Source organism: Sceloporus occidentalis, unplaced genomic scaffold (assembly GCF_023333645.1).
Source record: "Sceloporus occidentalis isolate IW3139 unplaced genomic scaffold, rSceOcc1.0.p SCAF_10, whole genome shotgun sequence".
NCBI classification, from domain to species: domain Eukaryota; kingdom Metazoa; phylum Chordata; class Lepidosauria; order Squamata; family Phrynosomatidae; genus Sceloporus; species Sceloporus occidentalis.
Window position 1 is genome coordinate 13,571,220 of NW_028316990.1, and position 22,973 is coordinate 13,594,192.

The 22,973-nt window shown below is 39.2% G+C and overlaps 1 protein-coding gene across 1 annotated transcript; it reads left to right on the forward strand.

The window, feature by feature from the left end:
• The first annotated feature begins 6,344 nt into the window (after positions 1-6,344).
• ZNF507 (zinc finger protein 507) lies at positions 6,345-21,285 on the forward strand. Its single transcript, XM_089540314.1, has 7 exons — positions 6,345-6,413; positions 8,389-10,508; positions 12,089-12,194; positions 14,234-14,348; positions 15,166-15,270; positions 15,990-16,124; positions 17,139-21,285. The coding sequence occupies exons 2-7, from the start codon at positions 8,394-8,396 to the stop codon at positions 17,500-17,502; spliced, it is 2,940 nt and encodes a 979-aa protein (XP_089396440.1). The 5' UTR covers positions 6,345-6,413; positions 8,389-8,393; the 3' UTR covers positions 17,503-21,285.
• Positions 21,286-22,973: the final 1,688 nt, after the last annotated feature.

Sequence of the window (22,973 nt, forward strand, 5' to 3'; positions counted from 1 at the left end):
CTTACTAATGGTATGGAACCAAGTTTTTATTTATCGATGTGCTTTGAAAGACTGCACTGTTCAGATTCCTCTCCTTGCTCGAAATAGTTTGAACCAAACTATCATTTGTCCTTTAATTCCAAATTGCTGAATTGTAAAAGTAGCATGATGGGCAGAATTAATTACGTGTCCTTTTGACACACAAATGTCACATCAGCAAGAAATTACGGCTCCCCGCAACCTATGATGTTAAAAACTGCTTTAAAACATTATTTAATAGTATCTTCCTCCTTAAATAATTATCTAATTACGAACTGCTAATCTGATAATAATTGACAAGCGAAAAATGCATAGTAATCATGTGCTGAAACCCTTAAAAGCATTATTACATCATGTCAGACTTGGACTTTGTTACTACTCTTCATTGCCAGCAAGCTTTGTAGTAATGCATGTGCTATTAAAACTTTTTTATTATTATTAATTTTCACATTAGTCAAGTGGTAATTCTTCAATAAATTCCTCTGACTTCGGCATAAATAAGTTTCATTATTCCTCATTATTAAAAGAAACAAACACATTCTCCTTTGCTGAAAGGAAGTGATATAATTAGATGACCTTCTCGCATATAATCATGAATAAAAAAGAGTCTGACAAGAAATGGGAAAATATTCCATCAGGCATTTGGACATTAACTACAGTTAGGCAAGACACAAAACATTATTGCGCTATCAAATCCTCTCAGGGGAAAAAAATTGTTTTAGAACAGGGCTCTCTAGAAAGGACTTTTAGTTTTACTATAGCATTAGACAAATTCCTGGCTGATTCCAGCCATTTATCACCGATTTCTTCATTTAGCTGTTTTAAACGGGGTTTTAAAACATAGTTGATAAACTAGTAAAAATTGTATACAATGCAAATGACATTCTAGATAAGTTTTATTGACTTAATGCTTAGGCCGTAAAATGATAACAAACAGGATCGGTTTGATTTAGTGCATTTCTTTAAAAATCCACACTTTGAGCGTACAGCAGACGTTGAACGTAGTGTTGCTGCCACCTCAAGGTCTCGGTGGAAAAGTGAAGGTAATGGTTCATTTCAGTTTGCTTCTCTCTAACTGAGTTTTATTGATATGATGATGTGTACACTGAGGAATCTGCATAAAGACGTGTTGCTACGTAAATCTACGAATGATTGTACACATATGCACAATAGTAAGACTACATACAACAGAACAAGGCACAAGAATTTTGAAGCGGTGGATTGTCACAGTTCAAATGACTGCAGGTGTCTTTTGTTTTGTTTTTAAACCGCCCTGTGCTTTAAAAAGAAATGCTCTGGCTCTGCAGGAACAATAGGCCAGAGCATTATAGGAACCATTATAAGCAAAGATTAATTGCATTAAGGTATTAAAATGCAACAGTTTCTTCTCCAATACATTGGAGGCAATCTCAAACAGAAAAATCTCTTATCTCTTCCCATCACTGCCTTCTGCCTTTGACTATGTGCCCAGTTCCACAGGTGTAGTTTTGGCTGCTTGGAGTATTTGTGCTTACAGTTGTCTATTTGCCAGTCTAGGAGTATGACATCATTCTTTCTATTGGCTATCTATCAATAATGAGATTATGGTTCACAAAATCTCCACTGGTAATATCTACTCACAACTTTATCAGGGTTAAATTTACTGAAAACACATGTCCGCCTAGTGTGTTGGGCATTATCTGCAGATGGTGGTAGGTTACAAGTATCATTAAGCTTTTCGAGGGTTGCCAGACCTCAGGGTCTGGGCTGTCTACAGGGCATGAGAGAATCTCAGCAGTAGAGCACTGTCTTGGAAAATGTGTGTCTCTAGATTCTCACCTGTTAGCCTTGGCACTCTTATTTTAATGATATATACAGTCAGCCCTTCGTATCCACAGATTCCTTATCCACAGATTCAAGCATCCATGGCTTGAAAATATTCTATATATGTATATGTATATTCAAAAAAGCAAACCTTGATTTTGCCATTTTATATAAGGGACCCCATTTTACTATCCATTATATTTAATGGAACTTGAGCATCCATGGATTTTGGTATCTACAGGGGTCCTGGAACCAAACCCCAGTAGTAAAATTTATTCGGTACCAAACCCCAATAGATACCAAGGGTCCAATGTAGTGTTACCAGGTTTTCAAAATAGCAATAAGGGACAGTCAAACTTCATAACATGCAGGATTGACAGTCATGAAGAAGCTTTGTGTTCTACCTAAATATCATTTTTTAAAAAACATTTCAGTTAACTTGGGCATGTGTTTCTCTGTAAAAGCAGCATGTAGTCCACATTCATAAATTACACGATGTACACACTCCAAAAAAGTGTGGCATCTTGTTCAGCCTGTGCAATAAGCTTTCCAACCCTCAAAAAGAAGACATCCATTATAAGAGGCACCTGAAATTCTAAAACTGGCACACTCTACAGATCTTTAGTTGATACTTAAGATATCATGCCCTTTGTAACATCACTGAGACCAAACCCTCATGGCATCACAGGGAGGTATCACCAAGTCTCAGCTTTTGGCCCTGAAATCTCAGGGTCTGGGACAATTCTAATCTGGCAACTCTACACTCTGTCTATACTCCAGCAACCTGCATGAGGATTGATCATAGTTGTGGATTGAGTGCAGTTTGGACTCTGTTTCCGTAAAAACTGAGTTGGTGGTAATATTTTTGGCTTTTCTGTAGGCTTGATGTCTTGCTTTTTAACACACTCTCTTCTGTTTCTTTCATTTCCTGTAGGTGTATGTCACTAGCACTTTTACTTGTGCAGATGGAAGGGAACCAGTGGGAGTAATATCAAATTTGGTGTATCCCATGCCTATAATTTTGGAAACAAACCAGAACAATAAAAGCACTCTGACAGCCAATGTGAGCTTTAACTTGAAATATATCGCTCAGTCCAACAGGCAGAAGGTGAAAATGGGGAGAGGAGCGTCCGTCCTAGTTCCTGCATTTGAAGCCTTTCCCTATATTAGCCTGTTAGGGATTCAAAATGCCTAGTAATATTTTTGGCACAAACCCTCAAAAATACCTCATTTAAACATACTCTTAATTCTAATTGCAGTTAATCTTAACAGTGGCATCACTGGGGGATGCAAGGGGTATGGATCACAGCAGGTGACAGCCGGTGGGGCGGTGCACCCACTGAGGCTGGTGAAACTGCTGGGTAAGCAGAAAGGGCATCATGTCCCTTTCTGTCTCGCATACCTGCCAGCCATGCTGGATCTCAAACTGCCCCCCAGAGCCCATAACACTGCCCCAAAAAGCTGAAAAAACGGGACAGCAGAGGATTAACCAGGGTTTTCTCTGCCAAATTGGGACAGATGGAGTGTATGCATGCTGGACTTGCTCTGGGCTGTTTCAGCCAGTTAAATGAGTAAAAAACCTGTAGATGTTTGGGGAGCAGCCGTGTCACCCCTCCTTAGGGTGCCACTTGCACCCACTACTGAGCCATGGCAGTTAAAGCAGTGTCAAACTACATTATTTCCGCAGTGCAAATTAGACCTCTGATTTAGCTTGGCCACGTGTGCCCTAGTTTTCATCTATGAAATATTGGAGGGTATAGAATCATAGAATTGTAGAGCTGGAAGAGAAGAATTTCATGACAAGTCTCTGAAAACAGACAAGGGGCAGTCGTCATTATCACTGTCAGCAACTGCTGCAACACCATCACAACAACCACAAGAAGTGGGTTTGGTAGAAAGTTCAGAAGAATCATAGAGTCATATAGTTGGAAGAAACCACAAGGGCCACCCAGTCCAACCCCCCCCCCCGCTACGCAGGAACTCTCAATCAAAGCATTCCCGACATAAGCCTGATGGTAAACTACGGTAACTAACTAACTAAAACAGCCCCTGGATCCTCTGAATTTGCTCACCTCTCCTCTGCAACAAAAGAACCTTTTCTGATCTGATGTTGATGTAGTATTTTGGGATCTCTTTCTCTCCTAGCCAAAGAAGGTGCATCTGCACTGCATAAATACTCCAGTTTTACACCATTTTCACTGCCATGGTTCAATGTAATGGAGTTCTGGGAATTTTAGTCTTGTGAGACGTTTAGCCTTCACTGTCAGAGAGCTTTGGTGCCACAACAAACTACAACTCCTAGGATCCCATAGCATTGGGTTGTGGCAGTTAAAGTGGTATGAAACTACATTATTTCTGCAGTGCAGATTAGACCTAGTTCCAATGGCAATTCTTTCAATGACTTTTAGCCTTTATCCAGTGGTCCCCGTCCTCAGAGCACTCTGCATGCAGCATTGAGTTTTGCAGTGGGCTGAACAGCTTAGCACCACGCACTCAACAACTGCGGCCATTTCCTTGCAGCATGCCATCATATAATACTCTGTGCGGCAAATTTATGATTGTTGGGACCCCAATTAGGTGTTACATTTATAATAAAGTGCCTGTTATAAAGTATATATGAAGGTGTTCCGGTACATTCACATTCCCAAGTGCAGAAAATGCAAGGGGCTGGGAAAAATTTATTACACCAGACCCAACATAAAATATACTACATCCTTTAATCTTACGTTTCTTGAGGAACTCACCGCTACTTAACTCATTAATAACATTAAGGCATCCCATTCATCTTAATGACTGGAAAATACTTTGAACCTGGGACACAAAGAATAAGTAGACACTCCGGAAGATCGCTTGACTTCACCGAGGTCAAAAGCAGGACTCCAATTGACTTAAGTGGGGTCGGGAATCTACTGTTTATCACCACAGACTTGATGTGGGCTTGTATTATGGAAGCGTTCCTAATAATCTGCTCTTTTTAAATTGAAAGACTCATTAGAATTATATATATTTATTTCAAATTATACCATTAACTCTTCAATTTACAGCCCGATATTTATACTACAATCTGTCTGCACAGTATCTGATTTTCTGTTCATCTTGGATAGATCGAAAAGAAGACTCAACTAGTTGACCTCTGATTGGCTAAAGTTTCTGTTTATTGACTATTTATTGCTATTGTTTTTAAGTATATTTTAATTGTAATTGGTTTAATTGTATTTTAAGGGGTGGGTGGGACTAGGTTTTATGTTGTGGAATGTATATTTTAATGTTGTAAGGTGCCCTGATTCAATTGCATTGTGCAGAGGATAAAAATAAATTGTATTATTATTATTATTATTATTATTATTATTATTATTATTTATCCAGGTGTCTAAGCAAGATATATATATATATAGATATATGTATATGTATATATATATATATATATATATATATACATACATATATTTAATTAAAAGATTCTAATATCTTTCAAATCCTTTTCACTATTTTATCCTTTTCATCCTAACTAAAAGTATTTGATAAATATTCCAATATAACCATAGATCATATGACAGAGAGGAAGTTATTTATTTGTTAGTTATTCCATTATTAACCTTAGAGCGTGTAAGAAAGAGGGGAATAAAAGAAGGGAGGGAAGAGAGAGAAAAGAGGGGATGTTTTAAAAGAGAATCTTTTAAATCTTTTTTTTAAATTAAAAAATTGTATTTGTTAGTTTGGTATGTGTTGTATATAAATAAATAAATAAATAAATAAATAAATGTTTTTTGTTTTATATGATGTGTTATTTGATATGTTGTTGTTGTTTTTGGTATGTTGTTATTTTCTCTTTTTTTTCGTTGTTGGATATTTGGATATTTGCGTGACCAATGTAAATAAATAATAAAATAAAACTTTTTATTTATATCCCGCTTTTTGTCAAGACAATCAAAGCGGCGTACATCGTTAAAAATAGTACTATACACACACACACACACACACACACACAGAATGTGTGTGTGGTTCTTTTATATGTTTTTAAAAATAAATTAAAATTAAAATTAAAATTAAAATTAAAAACTAAAATTTAAATTAAATTAAAATTAAATTAAAATTAAAATCAAATTAAAATTTAATTAAATTAAAATTTAATTTAATTTTAAAAAATTAAAATTTAATTAAAATTTGACATTTTACTTAAAACACAAAAAACCCTGGGGCCTCTCCCTTCTGCTCCCATTGACCTCATCCCTCCTCACAGCACCTTTCTGTACTATAAAGTGATACAGGCCAAAAATGCCACAGTCTGTATTTGCCAAAATAATATAGATGTTTGTGGAACAATGGTCTCGTCTGCGCCCCCCCCTTTTTTCCCCAGGTGTCACTTGGTACGGTCCGCTTATGGTCGCTATAGCAACAGGTGCGCGAGCTAGGAGGATGGATGGAACGTTCGCTCGCTCGCTGCGGGTCACCTGACCGCGTCCGCGCGGGTCACGTGATCCCGTGCCCATCGTCGCCATTTTGAAGCGGTGCTTTTTTTTTTTCAAGGGAGGAAAAAAAAGAGGAGGAAGAGGAGGAGGAAGGCGAGATTAAAACCCAGTTCCTTCGGGAAGGTGAGCGCGGAGGCCGGTTCTGAAGGAAAGCAAAGGGGGAAAGGGAAGGGAAGGAGGCTGAGAGGCGAAGCCGCTTTCCCAGGGCTGCATCCACACTGGAGGAATGACCCGGTTTGGCACCGCTTTATCTCTTTTCTGGCTCCAACTCCCAGAATTCCATAGCCTTGAGCCAGGGAAGAGTTAAAGCCGGCGCCTTCCCCTGAGGCTGAGAGAGTGCGGTGGGTAGAGGGACCTTGCAGCACCTTTGAGACTCACTGAAGGGAAGGGCTTGGCAGCAGGAGCTTTCCTAGACTTCAGTCTGCTTCCTCAGATGCATTTGGATATAGTAATAATAATAATAATAATAGATGATGCCCCTTTGCCACTCACTGAAAGAAGTTGGCAGCAGGAGCTTTCCTAGCCTCAATTCTACTTCCTCAGATGCATTTGGATATAGTAATAATAATATTGATGCAGAGAGACCTTGTAGCATCTTTGAGATCCGCTGAGAGAAAGCAGTTGCCTGGCAGAATGGGGCTGGACTGGATGGCCCTTCAGGTCTCTTCCCGCTCTGTGATGCTACGAAATTGTGGTGTTTTAACAGAACAAGGGCTAATTCTAGGCCTCTTTCCTTCTGAGCAGCCTCACTGGACAGACACAATTCATGCAACGCGGGGGCAGGTCTTTCGTTGAAGGATATTTTCTGAGTAGAGTACCCCAGTTATGGGTACATGCAAAGCAAGGTTGAAACAGGGATGCATAAGTTGTGCTTTATGAAGTCAAAGGCTTTCACAGCCGGCACCCATTGTTTCTGTGGGTTTTTCAGGCTCTGTGGCCATGATGTGGAAGAGTTTATTCCTGACGTTTCAACAGCATCTGTGGCTGGCGTCTTCAGAGGATGCTGGCATGGAAGTGAGTGGGGTGACCCTTGGTTGAGAGGAAGTGATTTACATGTTAATCTGTGTGTCAGTCTGTTGTTCAATGGCAAGGCCTCAAGGCAGGAGCATATGGGAGGATGATTTGTGTCTTATTTAATTAGCGACCCATTGTCTGCTGGGGAAGCCCCTGATCCTGGGTGGCGTTGACTTGCATGAATTGATTCTTGATGTTGATGTTTTTCAGGACTGGTAGCCAAATCGTGTTTACTTTCAGGGTTTCTTCTTTCCTATTGAAGTTCTCCAGGCGTTTGTGGATTTCAATGGCCTTCCTGTGCAATCTGGCCTGATAGTTGTTGAAAAAATCAAGACTCAGCACATGCAAATGAACATTACCTAGGGTCAGGGACTTTCCCAGCAGACTATGGATTGTGAAATCGAAGGCTTTCATGGCTGGCATCCATAGTTTTTTGTGGGGTTTTCGGGCTGTGTGGCCATGTTCTAGAAGAATTTCTTCCTGATGTTTCCCCAGCATCTGTGGCTGGCATCTTCAGAGAATAAGAAAAATAAAACAGATATACAAAACTATCTTTTGATGCGTTTCTCTGGAGATGCCAGCCACAGATGCTGGCGAAACGTCAGGAAGAAACTCTTCCAGAACATGGCCACATAGGCTGAAAACCCCCACAAAAAACGACTATGGATTACTAAATAAATAGACACAAATCCTCCTTGCATATCCTTCCATACTGAGGCCGTGCCATTCAACTAACACAGAGATTAACATGTAAATCACCTCCTCTCAACCAAGGGTCACTCAGTATATATACCCCACTCACTTCCATGCCAGCATTCTCTGAAGATGCCAGCCACAGATGCTGACCAAAGTCAGGAATAATCTCTTCCAGAACATGGCCACATAGCGGGGAAAACCCACAATAAACTGCATCTGTTTCATAGTTACAAGTGCATACACTGAGGGGCCAATTTTAGCCAATTAAATGAATGTCTTTCCTCAGACTCAGTCATAAGTTTGACTGTTTGTAATATTTCCTTCTTTGTAAGCTTGATGTTTTATTTAGTAACAAGCATTTATACACACATGTTATTTTAAATTTCAGATATTATGGAAGCCGGCAACAATATTACAGCACTTGTCTCAAATATTGGGGAACAAGAAGCGCTACTGATCTCTGAAACAGCCCTAAGCCCAAACTCAGAAAGTGGTGAAGATCAGAAGAAGTGTAACCCTGATCCGCTAATCCAAGTAATCCAGAAGCTAAGCAAGATTGTTGAGAGTGAAAAGTCTCAGAAATGCCTGTTGATAGGGAAAAAACGCTTGCATCCCGACACATCGCTACTGTCACTTGAGTCACAAAACCTCCCAGAGATTCCTGCTAAAACTACTGAACTGCCTGCTTTGGGCACAATTAATATAGAAGATTATTATGTTATGGACAGTCCTCCACAGAGTAAAAGGAAGGTGATTTGTTACCAGTGTAGTCTCTGTAAATCTTTGTCTCCCACTCTTCCCCTATTAAAAGAACACGTAAAACAACATGGCCAGCAGAATGAGGTGATACTTATGTGTTCAGTATGCAGTTTTGCCTCTAGAAGCCTTGAAGACTTTGAGGCTCATGTCAGGCATCACCCAGAAAATGGTGACAAAATGCACACTCTGTCAAAGGAGCAGCAGTGTGTAGGTATTTCAAGCACTGCTTGGCATGAGCCAGTAGAAAGTTTTGTCAAAGTAGGCACTGGCACTGATCAGGTGGCACAGCTTCAGCCTCATGTGACAGAGAAGGGGAGGCAAAAATGGTATACTTATGAACAATATGGCATGTACCGATGCTTAATTTGTAGCTACACTTGTGGTCAGCAGAGAATGTTGAAAACACATGCCTGGAAGCATGCAGGTGAAGTTGATTGCACTTATCCCATATTTGAGGAAGAAAATGAGCAACCTACATTGCCAGATTCCACTACTTTAGATGTTCCTCACAGCATGGATACTGTTGTTCTTTCATTGGAAAATAACGAATTGGGTCTCTGTGGTGACCAGACTGTTCAGCTCCACATTTGTGATCCCAAGCAGATAACTTACAATCCTTTGCCAGCAGAAGAGCCTGTAAAAGAAGAGGCAATCCTAGATCAATCAGCTGCACTTTCACCCACAGGAAAACTGTTGGAGGAGACTATATCTGATACAGACTTTGAGCAAGATAGTGTGACACCTGACAGCTTACTTTCATCAGCCCAGAAAATCATTAACTGCAGCCCAAATAAAAAGGGTCACGTTAATGTCATAGTAGAACGTTTGCCAAATGCTGAAGAGCCTGTCTTGCAGACACCTTACTCAATGGATGCTGAAATGGAAGTGGAAAAAAAGATAATGTCTGAGCAGACTCACATTGCTCAAGGTGGATCAGGGGACATTTATCATATGGATAAAAGCTCTGTTGAGCTTGAAGAAGTAATAATTGGATGGAGCAGCACAGAAAAGAAAGAGGGTGACTTAAATCCTGTCAGAGCCAAAGCAGCTGATGAAAATGCTCCTCCTGCAAGAAGAAGAACCAATTCTGAATCTTTGAGATTGCATTCGCTAGCTGCAGAAGCGCTTGTCACAATGCCAATCCGAGCTGCAGAGCTTGCTCGATCAAGCCTACGGGCCTTTGCTGAGGTGAACTCTTTAGGTTCGGACACTGGCCATAGGCAAACAGAAAGTGGCTACGTAGCCCATTCTAAATTGGTAACATCCCTTGAAGCTGAAGAACTGACAAGCCTAAGCCAAACTGACTGTACTTTCATGGAAATACAAAAGGATAAACAGGAGTTAACCGAAGGGCCCATTAAAATGGGCATTAGCATGTCACTGCTCACTGTCATTGAAAAACTGAAAGAAAGGACAGACCAGAATGCTTCTGACGATGACATTCTGAAGGAGTTGCAAGACAACGTTCAGTGCCAACCTGGAACAGATGCCAGCGTGCTGGGGAGTAACTTGGTAGAATATATCCCCAATGAGGATCGTCCATTCCGGTGTCGCTTGTGCCATTACAGCAGTGGCAACAAGGGGTACATCAAGCAGCACTTGCGGGTACACCGCCAGAGGCAACCTTACCAGTGCCCAATCTGTGAACATATAGCCGACAATAGCAAGGATTTGGAAAGCCATATGCTCAACCACTGCAAAACCCGAATGTATCAGTGCAAACAGTGTGAAGAATCCTTTCATTACAAGGTGATTTTTCCCCACCAACAGGGCTCAGATCAGCTGCTGCTGTGAATTGTTTCCCTGCTGTCCCTATTGGGAAATGATAGAAGCTTCCCCCCAGGGGTTAGGGCTTGAAGCATGCTAGGCAGTGAGAAGACACAGGACCGTGTGCAAGGATCTATGCTCATGTGTAAGATCTTGGCTAGTGTGTGTTCAGAGTTTCGGAGAGGTACCGCATCATAGGCGGCTTCCAGCATATGCTGGAAACCGCCCCAGAAGAAGCAATGGGGCATGTGCCGCGGGAACGAGCCCCATTAGATCTAAAGGGGCTTAAGTTTACATGCTTTTTCCCTTACATGGTGGGATCTGAAATGGATCCCCTGCGTAAGGGAAGGGCCAACTGTAGTATCAGCTGTGGGACATCTGGCTGTCCTCAGTGCCTGAGTAGTGACTTCAGTAACCAAAACTAGATTGTTTGCAAGAACACATACAATTAATCCAGGACCTTCAGGGTCTAAACTCAGTTCCTCCCTGTTCAGAACTAGAGTAACAAAGCAAGTAAAACATGGACAGCCAACAGACGTTTGATTTTTTTTTAGAAAATCACAACAGTGCAATGACACTTTAATACAAGGAAAATCCTTTTTAATGCTTAATATCTAGTCAGTTTTGTTCTCTGACTTAATGTCTAATGAAGGAACATATTTGAATTATTTTGTATACAGCTCTTTCTAGAACATGGAAGCATTAGTATTAAATCTAATTCTTACCACTAAAATTCTAACATCAGTTTGTTACATTAATTACTAATGTGTTAGTAACACATGAGTCTTAGGGTTTTGACTAAGTTTATAATGACTAAAAATATCCAAACATTATGGCCCCACAGTTACCTCAAAATTAGGTCCCAAAATGACAAAATAATGGGAAATATTAACAACCTGTCAGTGTAGTTATTTCCAAGCTTTTTTTCCCTAAAACATTTGCTCTGAAACGCTTTACAATGAATTAAATGGTATTGATAGGCTGTTATGTTGTTATAAATGAGTAAAAAACTATAAAATTTAAAGCCCAAAACCAATGTTTGTAGTTACAGTACAAATGATGTGTGAAAGCCATTTTTACTTGCATTGTAAATACAAACAAGATTGGTAGTGAAGATTTCACTGGGGAACTCGTTGTTCTAATTAAAATGTGCCCCTTGTCTCTCTAATAGACTGTTCTGCATTGTGAGGATACAGAGCAATTGCTTTCTGCAGATCTTGAGGCTGGAAACTAACTTTTTCTGAAATCAAATAATTGTCATAATGCTGGTGTGATACACCTTTTTGATTCTGCAAAGTGTACACAGCTGAGAGGAAAGGAAATTTAGTCCAAATGTGGAACTATGTTTCCTTGTCATTCCCACTTAATTTGAAAATGGGCTTTCCTTCCCCATCTCAAGCTCTTGTTGAAATGTATTTTAATTATATCGTCTTAATTATAGCTTCCTGACACTTGATTATGTACAGAAAGCAGTTAACAGAAAAACAAGTGTTGAATATCAGGAATAGACAGGGCTATATTGGCATACTTTTAAAAGACAGTGCAACTTTTTTGTGATCCAGAGTCAGCTGCGAAACCATGAGAGAGACCAACACAGCCTTCAAGATATGTACTCCGTAGCCTCATCTGACAGTCTAATAACTTGTAGTGAAGTGGGTGAAAGAGTTGGTAATGTATACCTTTTTGATTTGCTTAGTGATATGAGTGGGCATGCCTTACATGTAGTGATTTTCCCCCATCCATCTCTGGAGGCTTCTGAGAATTCTTGTGACAGTATTTCATGTGGTGACTAGCATTTAAAAGCATCTTCATTTTCCCAATTGTATGTAGTATCTGAGGAAGAATACCACCATTGCTAGTAACATGCAACATTCAGAGTTTGGAATGCTGGTTTTCAAAAGTAAATTGTTACTATTACTTGTTGCAGTGGGGAGATGATTACTCACTTATATTGCTCAAAAATAAGACATTCCCTCCCATAGGAGAGCCTTCTCTGATCTCTTTTTACCAGCAACCAAAGACTTTTTAATTTAAACAAACCTTGGTTATTCAGTATGGTCTTTTTAATGAGGTGTGCTGGATTTTTTATCTATATTGTATTTTAAACAAGTTTTTTAATGTTTTAAGGTTAACTTTTAGTAGGATTACCTTTTTAATGGCCTTAATTGAAAATTATTTTAGTTGTATTTTGTTTTAATGTACACTTTAGGCCTCCTTGACTCCCAGATGGGGAAAATGGTGGGATACAAATCAAGTAAATGGAAATACTGGGGTGTGTGTGTTTGAAAAAGAGGAAATAAAATGGCTCCTAACTCCCCCCAAAAGCAATGATGCATAAACATTTCTTATTGCATCAATAATAATATTGACTGTAGTCATTGTGTTACTTCTAGTGCGTTACTTACACACTTTGGCAACATTGGTATACAGATATTCTATATACAACTGAGGCAATATGCCAGGTAAGGAGCTTTTAAATGTTACACCTACTCCCTGGAAAATCACAAGAGGGAAATGCATTTCAGTTGTATCCACACATGACTTTTAATCATTTGAAAATGTCTGGTTTTATACCAAGGTGGGATTATGTTGTCCTTGAGGGAGTCCTGTGCAGCCCTTGGGGTCTCAAGTGATCCCTCAATATTTTTTCCAACAAACCCACTCCATTTAGTTCTATTTAAAATATTGTTCGGGGACATCAGGAAATCAAGAAAATCATGCTAGCAAAGACCATAATGGAACTGAGGCAATATTGCTTTCATATTGCCACATTGGCAGCTGAGATGGTGTTCTGTAGTCACTAGAGTTCCAGATGGCACTCCAGGCTCCAGAACATGCCCTGGTTTGAAACTAGGCAGACAGGGTAGAAGAAGGATGTTTTGCCTTCCTTTGCTACTGTGCACAACTCTTTAAAGAAGCTAGTCTTCTTTAACAGAAATACTCTGGAAGCAGAGATATCAATCATTTTTCTTGGTGATGCTTTTGCCCACCCTCATCTCTGCAGAAATTACACACAAGCCCTGCATTGACTTTTAATGTCTGCTTTTTTTAATTTTACAACCTTGGATTGGAAGTATGACTTGACTGAAAATGTTCTCCTTTTTAACAGCATTCATTAAATGAGAATTTAAGCTTTCTAAAGTATTTTGGAAACTCTTTGCAGTCAAATTATGGCACAGTTGCAGGAAGGAAGCCCTCTTGTCAAACAGATGTCACCTCTATAAAACAGCCCAAACCCAAGACGTTTATAGCACAGCATCTGTTTATGTACATGCTACCCGAGCAGGAACATTCGTTTCATGTTTATGAAATCATCAGCGCCCCAGTTCATCTTGGCTGTGCTACAACATTAAAGGGATCTTACTGCCTATGATTGGATTGTAAATGCCTGATAATGTGGGAGTGTTGTAATAATGTGCATTATAGGAACACCTGCTTTTGATGCTAGATTGAAATCAGTCACTTCATTATATACCACAGGGCTTGCCCTTCCTTCATTATTTTCCCCTCTCCACACACACATATACAAGAAATCAGCTCAGTTCCCAAACTAAAACATGCTGCAAGAGAGAGTTCTGTTTTTTGCAAAATAAAAAGCCTAAGATAGCGATATAACTATGGATAAAATATGATGGAAACTAGAGATTGTGATTAGATGCATGATTCCCATTCATAGTCTCGTGTGTTTTTGTGCTCTTATTATATAGGGGATAAGATTTCAGTCCAGAAACTTTACAGATGTGATATTTGTGATTATACAAGCACAACATACGTTGGTGTGCGAAATCATAGGCGGATTCACAACTCTGATAAGCCATACAGGTGAGTATCTCAGTATTTTCTGTATGTAGGACTTAAGAAGCCTTTTCTTTTGAAAATTTTCTTCTGGTTGCCAATTTTAAATATAGAATAACGTGGGCAACTTGAAATAACCTGTTCCTGAAACAGTGTGTCATTTGTGACTGATTCACTGACAGCATATTTAAAATCTACTAATCTTGTCATGCATTGTATGCATTGTATAATTCCAAATGGAATTATGGTTAAAAGAAGAGGAGTTATTAAAACAAGTTAGAGAATTGTCTGAGTCTCTTAACTATTTTTTAAAAAATTAAGCCAAACGATGTAGAAAGTCCAGTTTCAATTAGACATAAAAGAACAGGCTGGTAACCCTTTGGTCCCCAGGTGTTGATGGACTACTGTTCTCATCATACAGTTGGCCTTTCTTATCTGCGGATTTTGAATCCATGGATTCAAACATTCACGGCTTGAAAAGCTTCAAAGAAAGTATAAATTCCAAATAGCAAACCTTGATTTTCCATTTTATATAAGAGACACTATTTTGCTATGCCACTATATTTAATGGGACTTGAGCATCCACGGATTTCCTTTTCCATGGGGGTTCCTGGAACCAAACCCCAACAGATAACATGGCTCCACTGTACCTTATTGGTGAGACCTGGATGAATAGCAGCCAATTTTAATAACAGCCGACCATCGCACTGATAGGATTTCAGAATGAACTCCAAGTTGCCAAAATTCCTTGAACTCTTGCCATGTTTCTGTAACACACTTTATTTCTCTTACAGTTTATATTACAGTTGACTGTTAACAATCATCACTTTTTTCTTACCTTCAGATGTCGAGTATGTGACTTTGCAACAACTAATATGAATAGCTTGAAATGCCATATGAGGCGCCACCCTCAGGAGCACCAGGCTGTTCAGCTAATGGAGCAATTCAAGTAGGTAACTTAACACCTTGGCAAAGGAAGCAGCAACTTGTTGCAAGCACACAGAGCTTAGGGCTAAGGAAGATTCTTTGACTTTCTTTGTAGATCTGCTCACATATTGCTTTGTTATGGAACTGTGTATGTCTTCTCATCCTTTTTACATTTTCTAGTCAAGGGAGCATCTTTTTCTTTGTAGGCCTGGCAGTATGTGGGCTTCAGGCAGCTGGCAATTGTGATGATCCCACTGTGGCTGTTAAACCACCAGCCATTGTATGTGAAGATTCTACTTCAAAATCTGACCTTAGTATTTTTTGTGGATTTTGGGGACTTTGTGGCAAACTTCTAACATTGTTCTTAAAGATATTTCTGCTATCAGGATCCCCACTGGATCAGCTTCTCCAGCTTCTCTGTATGAGTTGTAGACTCTCCTGTAATACTGGTTAGTAATGATCCTGCAGCAGGCATTGTTATGACGAATACAGTACAGTACAAGAGTAGGAACATTTTCAAATATTATTTATTATTTTATTCAAACTTTTTCCTAGACCTGAATTTCAAGGCATCTTATTAAACTTAAAACAGATAAAAACAGATATTGATAAAACGATACGAAAAGTTATTGTTAACTGAATGTAGAATTTATTTGACTAATTTTTTGAGAAGACTTACTTATTTGATTATATTTCACTGGTAACCACTTCTGTTTCCTCTATTCGTTTAATTTGTTTCAGGTGTTCTCTGTGTGGATATGTATGTAGCCATCCTCCGTCACTGAAGTCTCATATGTGGAAACATGCAAGTGACCAAAACTATAACTATGAACAAGTAAACAAAGCTATTAATGATGCAATTTCACAGAGTGGCAGGTGTGTGTATTTTAGTCATTTAGACTTGTAATATAACGTCCAGTGCAATATAAAGTTCAGAGGGCACACCCTCACACTGCCGGGAAGCCACATGGTTGACCGCACATGCACTGGCTTTATGGCATTGCAGCAGCCAGGCATTTAGACACTACGTGCCACCACAGCACTGCAAAGCCCCGCAGGGCAGGAAAAGCCACCGCAAAAAGGAGCAGCAATTTGCTGCTTCTTTTTTACAGTGGCAAAACATCGGAGTAGGGCTATGGCATGCAGTTGCCGCAGCGCCCACCTGGCTGTTTCAGGGGTGGCATCACGCCACTCGTTTCGGGTGATCTGTTTTGGGCAAAAGTCTATGGCTTCAGTCCAGAGTTCTTCCATCTGCTGATAAATTAGATTTAATAGTGCAATTTTTTTACATTATCTTTAAATTGTACAAGTATGTTTTCAGGTAATATTTTGCCATGATGGTTGCTTTAGTGTTCTTCTTTAGCTTTACTCTAGTTTTTGATATTAACAGTTCATAGTCTATACCACCACAATCAGCTTCTGAGAGAGAATGGAGCTTCTCCATTTCTGCTTCTGAATTTGTAGTCTATTTGCCTTGCACATCAGATGATATCCATGTATACAGTCACCTCTTTGGTTGTTTGAAGAATGTTTGTGATGACAAAACTGTTGGCCTTGCAAGATTCAGTCAGACGAACTCCTGCTTTATTTCTTAATCTTAGTCCAAAATTTCCTACAATCTTTGATTATGCTGTTTCCTGCTTTTGCACTCCAGTTGCCAATGATTAACAAGAAGTTTTGATATATTATCAGTTTCCGCCTGGACTCCAGCATAGAATTTTTTCCATTTCTTCTTCTGCTTCTATAAACTTGGATTATGGGTATATTAATAGGTTTTCCCTGAAGTCTTGCATCTATGTTGACCTTGTATAGTCTTGAATGTTACTAGGAGAACTGCCGTAGATACAGTGTCAGCAAAATTAAAAATAAATCAATTTCTTTATTTCTTAGGTCCCCTGGTCAGCTTCCTGGGAAAATGATAACTGAATGCTCTGAAGAAAGTTCAGTTCCTGTGACAGATAACTCGGAGGGCTTGGCATTGTCGGACTGCTGTAACCAGAATGCTGTCAAAACCATAGGTTGTGATGAAAATCAAAATCCTGCTTCTACAACAAATACCTCATGCAATTCAGAAAAAAACACTAGCCTGTCCCACCTTGGCACAGAATACTGCGTCCTCCTTTTCTGCTGTTGCATATGTGGATTTGAGTCTACCAACAAGGAGAATTTGTTGGATCATATGAAGGAGCATGAAGGTGAAATTATAAACATCATTCTAAACAAGGATCATGCTGCAGCACAGAATATCAGCTAGATGAAAATGAATGGTTAAGTGCTGTTTTCTGTGCTGCCTGTAATTTTTGAAATACTTGCTAAAGAGAAGAACTGTGAGTAGAACAAACATAAAACAGCAATGTTCCCAAATTCACAAGTCTTTGTGTCAACAAGAAAGCCGATTATTTCATAAGTTCTTGAAGCAACTGAACAGTAAATACTCCATTGAAGGTAAAGGGACACTGAAACTGTTATCCCTTGCTGACAGAGACAATTTCAATGCCTGTTCCTAATCCAAAGCATAGTATTATAATAGGAAATTCACACTAAGGTGTTAACTTAAAAGGTTTAACCTTCATGCCTTGAAACTATCTAAAGCGTGTCAAATTCATTTCAGATAAATATTTTTTAAAATCAGTCTGAGCAACTATAAGTTTATGAAGCAGAAGTTTCTGAGAGAGAGAGAGAAACTGAGCAACCTTATGAGTTTCCTAGCTTAATTTCTTCTTTTGCAGAAGAGAGGATAACTTTTGTCTGTTCCTGTTGATACAGACTGCATGAAACAAGTTGGTATCTCACTAATTATTTGGTTGACTAGATATGGGTTGGGGCTTTTTACCCAGTATGAGATGCTACATGTGTCTTGGTCAGTCCTTACAGTTCACCAATAAGTTCACCAATACTTATTTAATACTGACTTCATATGCAAGCAGACATTTAACTATTGGTGTTTCATTTCAGTACTCTGGAAGTGCCATAATATGGAGGAGCAGGAAGAAAAAGATAGTAACAAGTGGTTGTAGATAAACTTTAAAGCAGATTTCCAGGCAATACAAAAAAAAAGTTTAATTCTCTTCAAATTTCATTTAGCATTTCAAAACACACTCAGCTTGGGATGATGGGATATCAGATAAAAATGTAGCTGGTTGGATCTGTGCGCTGATTGCGTCCCAACAATGTGAGGGTTCCTTCCATCTATAGAAGGATTCTGGTCATGTGGAGGAACTGTGTTAGCAACATTTTGGAAGAAATTATTTTCACCTCCTCTCCCCTCATGGTCTCTGAAAATCTGCTCTAGAGGTTTGAGTGCCCATCTGGAACACAAGAGGAGAAAATGCTAGAGGCTGCAGGGCAGGAAAGAAATCAGGATACATCACCGTTATCCTTCTTCCCACTAGGGCTTTCCAAGTTGAATTCCACTCGGGAGCTATATTAAGGGAAACACTCTAGTCCAGTTTACTGGACTTTACCATAAATAAACTATTCTTGTTTTGAATTGGTTATAAATTGATAACTATTGCATTGTCTTAATATAGGGCCAGAACAGATGGGCCTGAAAAACTGGCTTCCGTGTGGCTTGGGAGCATGGCATTTAGACACCACACATCCCCAAGCTGCCCTGGCTGACCAAATGTGGATGGCTTCAAGATGTTCCAGGGGTGTGCTGTTTACATGCTGCCGGAACAGCCTGAAGTTGCTATTGGGCTTCAGCCAGGCCGCCTGAAAAAGCTTTTTGCCGGTCAAAATAGGAGCAGATCTTTTCCATTTCTATTTCGGCTGGTTCCAGGGCATGTCATTGCTGCAGTGTGTGGTTGCCAAGCAGCCCTGGATAGGCCCCAATCTGACTTTGATCAACATCACTGGGGAGCTAAACAGCCTGCTTTAACCTCTGATGTTACTTCAAGAAGTTGCCGTCTTGCTTCATTTGGGTACAGCCCTATCACAGTTCCTTCTGTGTCACTGCGAGTCCTTTTGCTTTAATAGTTTACAAAGAGACTGTTTGCAAAATCTGAGTTGGTTTTTAAAAAGCTGCAGAGCATATTTCTTCTGTATTTATCATATATTTCTAATTATATTTTAACACAAATAAGCTAGTACCTCACAATTTTCATGGTGCTACTTGAGTCTAGCTTCCCACCCCTAAACCTTTCTGTACTGTGAAATCGGACAAATGGAAATGACATTGCATATAATTTTCAAGCTTCAAATACCTAATACAGAAATTGTTCAAGGCATTTTGTAAAACTATCCAAACTAGGATTACTCCATTTTGGATTATTTCATCTATGTATTTCTAAAATCTTTGCAACAATATATTAAAAAGACTGAAAGTGTTGCCATATAGCCTAGAGTTTACAAAAATATTTCAGATATATGAAAAATAGGATTTAAAATTCAGAAAGTTTTATATTCTTCTTGTGAAACAGAACATACAGGAGAAATTGGGAGGGAATATTTAATACCAATAAAAATTGATTTTGTACATGGAAATATTCATTGACTTTTACTATTAAATCGTAAAATAGGACATTTTAAAACAGACTATAGCCTCAGTACTAAAAGTTTGAGATTACCTTCATTTGCACAAGAACTGGGTATACTTCATACTGACATTTCATTTCAGCATCCATAATATTGCTATCACGTCATACCTCCAATGCTCTTCACATGGCAGTCTTGAGCATGGAATAAGTTTCTTGATCATGTTACAAGCTTTGGAAAGTGTTGGGGTGTGGACGACTTGAGAAGAGGGATTCCTCTTCACCATCGGCATTATCTTCTTTTATAAGAGCACTTTTCAGACACGTGGCGTGTTCCGTTTTAAGATGCTAGAAATGCTTGGACACATACTGCTAACTATGGTGTGTTTTTGTTTTAATTTGATTTATGTAGGTGTAGATTCTGTGTTCTGAGTTATATTTTCTTCCTTTGTTCCTAGCTCTTTGGGTTCCATTATGGATAAACCTTCCGTTCATACTCTGCTATATTTATTTATATTTGGTTGAGATCAACTGAAATTAATCTCAAAACAGATGTGATACAGATAGCAACCTTACAGTGCAGCAGTATTCAATGTATTCAGCCATCCTCAGTGGGGGAAACTTGAGAGTGTGTTGCATGTCTTTGAGCCGGTTAAATAAACTTGAAATACACTAAAGACTAGCATGCTGTGGGACGTTTAAGACTTGCTTACCTTTGCCTTATCCTGCTTTCAGACCCACTGATTTTCTGCACATAACAAGCAGTATTTGTTAACCTACAAGGACATTTAGGCCTTTATATGTTTAGACTCCAAACAAACATTGCCTCCAAACCTTTTGAAACCTCCTGTAAGTTTGGAAGCCAGACAAGCATACCAGGCATGTAGAATGGAGTGGTAAGTTCCCTTACCCTAACTTGTCTGAACCAGCTTTTTGGTTATAAGTAACTTACTTGGAAATGTGCTGTTTGAATTAGTGGGATTTGCTTTTGATGAAGTATGGTTTCAACAGCTTCACCAACGGAGGCTTTTTATTCTTGCATCTGCACACATTGTTCTCAGCTTGAAAGGCAAGTGTGGGATTCAGCCAGTTACTGCAATTTAAAGCACTTATTTAATCATTTTAAAATGTACAGTTGGTGCTTAAAGTAATGTTAAGCTATATTTAATAGAATTTTGCATTTGATATTCATGGGCATGGGTACATATATATATATTTTTAAGAAAAGGAATTGTAATACTGTGGCATCACTTTTTATAGCCAAAGTATAAAACTTTTAGAAAACTGACATGTAAAAAAAAATACTGAAGATACTGCTCTTGCTGTATTTTATTCATAGAATGGCTTATTTTATAATGATCTTTTCCGCACATTAAGCTGCATGCCTTAAGTTCTCTCTCCAGGATTGTCTTGTTTGGAAACTATGGATGCAAACTTTGTAGTACTATTTGGACTACCTTCTGAAATACTGTACATTGTTATAATAATTTATTTTGCTTTACAGAAGTTCTGTCATGTATTGACTAATTGTATTTTGGTAATAAACTCCTTTGTTGAACACATCAATATAGCATTCTTGATTGTATTAGAAGTGGAACGAGGAAGGGTTTACCTTGCTGACCAATTTAGCTTTTCTATTACAGCAATTTTTAAAACACAGACATGAAGCAGATGGTCCCATAGGAGCTGCCTTCTGCTGCTTTTTGCAGCAGTGGCGGACTGCTTCTGGCAGCATGGGAGTGGCTTCTGGCTGTTTTGGCGACATGCGTTATTTGAATGTCACACCCCATAGCGGCTGGAAGCCACCTTATTTGGCCTATATGTTCCGGGCCAACAAGACAGTATATACAGTGTGGGCCCTTGCTTTACACGGGGGATCCGTTCCGGACTCTCACGCATAAAGCAAAATGCTTGTGCTCGTCCCACAGCCGCGTGCACCATTCACAAGCCCCATTGGATATAATGAAGCTCATGCTTGCCATGCATGCGTGCCGCGCATTCTCCCATTTCCCAGGCAACTTCAGCATACGCTCACTGTATATAAAAGATTTATAGGTCAAAATTTACTGCTCCTGCCACGAACCAGTAAGTTACCTGAGTAGTTAACATCTCGTTCCCCTCCCTTATATTGAGATACTACTTTAAATGTTATTTTTAAGGCAGGGTGAGGATCATATAGCCCTCCAGATGTTTTTGGGCTGCAACATGCAGCTTTCCTCCCCATTTGCTATAACGGTTAGGGCAGCTGGAACTTTTAACCCAATAAGTGAAAGCTATGATGATTAAGACGCTGACTGATCATTGCAAGATTGGCAAGTCTGCAGTTCGAGGCCCAGCACCACTTGACGGACTGAGCTCCCATCACTACTCCTAGCTTCTGCCAACCTAGCAATTTGAAAGCATGTAAAAATGCAAGTAAATAGGTACCACTTTGGTGGGAAGGTAAGAGTGGTCTTTGACAACACAGGCTCTTCTGCTTAGTAACAGAGCTGAGTACATCCCCCTACAGTCAAAGACGACTTGACAGTCTTGTCAAAGGGGAAACCTTTACCTTTAGAGATAATCTTAATTCTGTGGGCTAAATCCACAGTTTAGTATATTTACAATACATCCATTGAAATGAATGGGATTCTAGTTAATCATGATGAATCCAGCTTCTATATCAATGGGTTTACTCTATGTCCAGTTTAGGATTTAACCATAAAACACTACCTGGATGCTATGGGTGATTTTGCCCGTTGTTTAATTTTCCGTAGAAGGGTAGCCTTGTGTAACATTATTCACACTAAGGGAGTGATCTTAATCCTTGTCCTGGATCTACAACAACCAGGGAACCTAACATGGGCAGAACTAGCTATATGTTTACTAAGGTATGGGTTATAAACTACATGAGCTTAAGCTAACAGGTGGTAGAATCATATAGCTGCCATGTAGGAATACACAATCAAAGCACTCGCAACCGGTGGACATCCAGCCTCTGTTTTACTGATTTGATCTAAACAATAGACATGTAACATGATAAATTCAATTATAATTGTCTTACTATGGAATTTCTTAGCTAATTCTTATTTTAATCCTTAATACATATAAACGTTTTGAAATCTACAACAGAATTGCTGTTGTCTATTAGCTTATCGGACACACATCTTCTGACATTTCTAACATAAAATGGCCCACATGTCATGCGTTCAAAATGAACTGGATTGGTCATGGAGTATTAAGAGAACAAAGGAAGACGGATCCTCTGAGT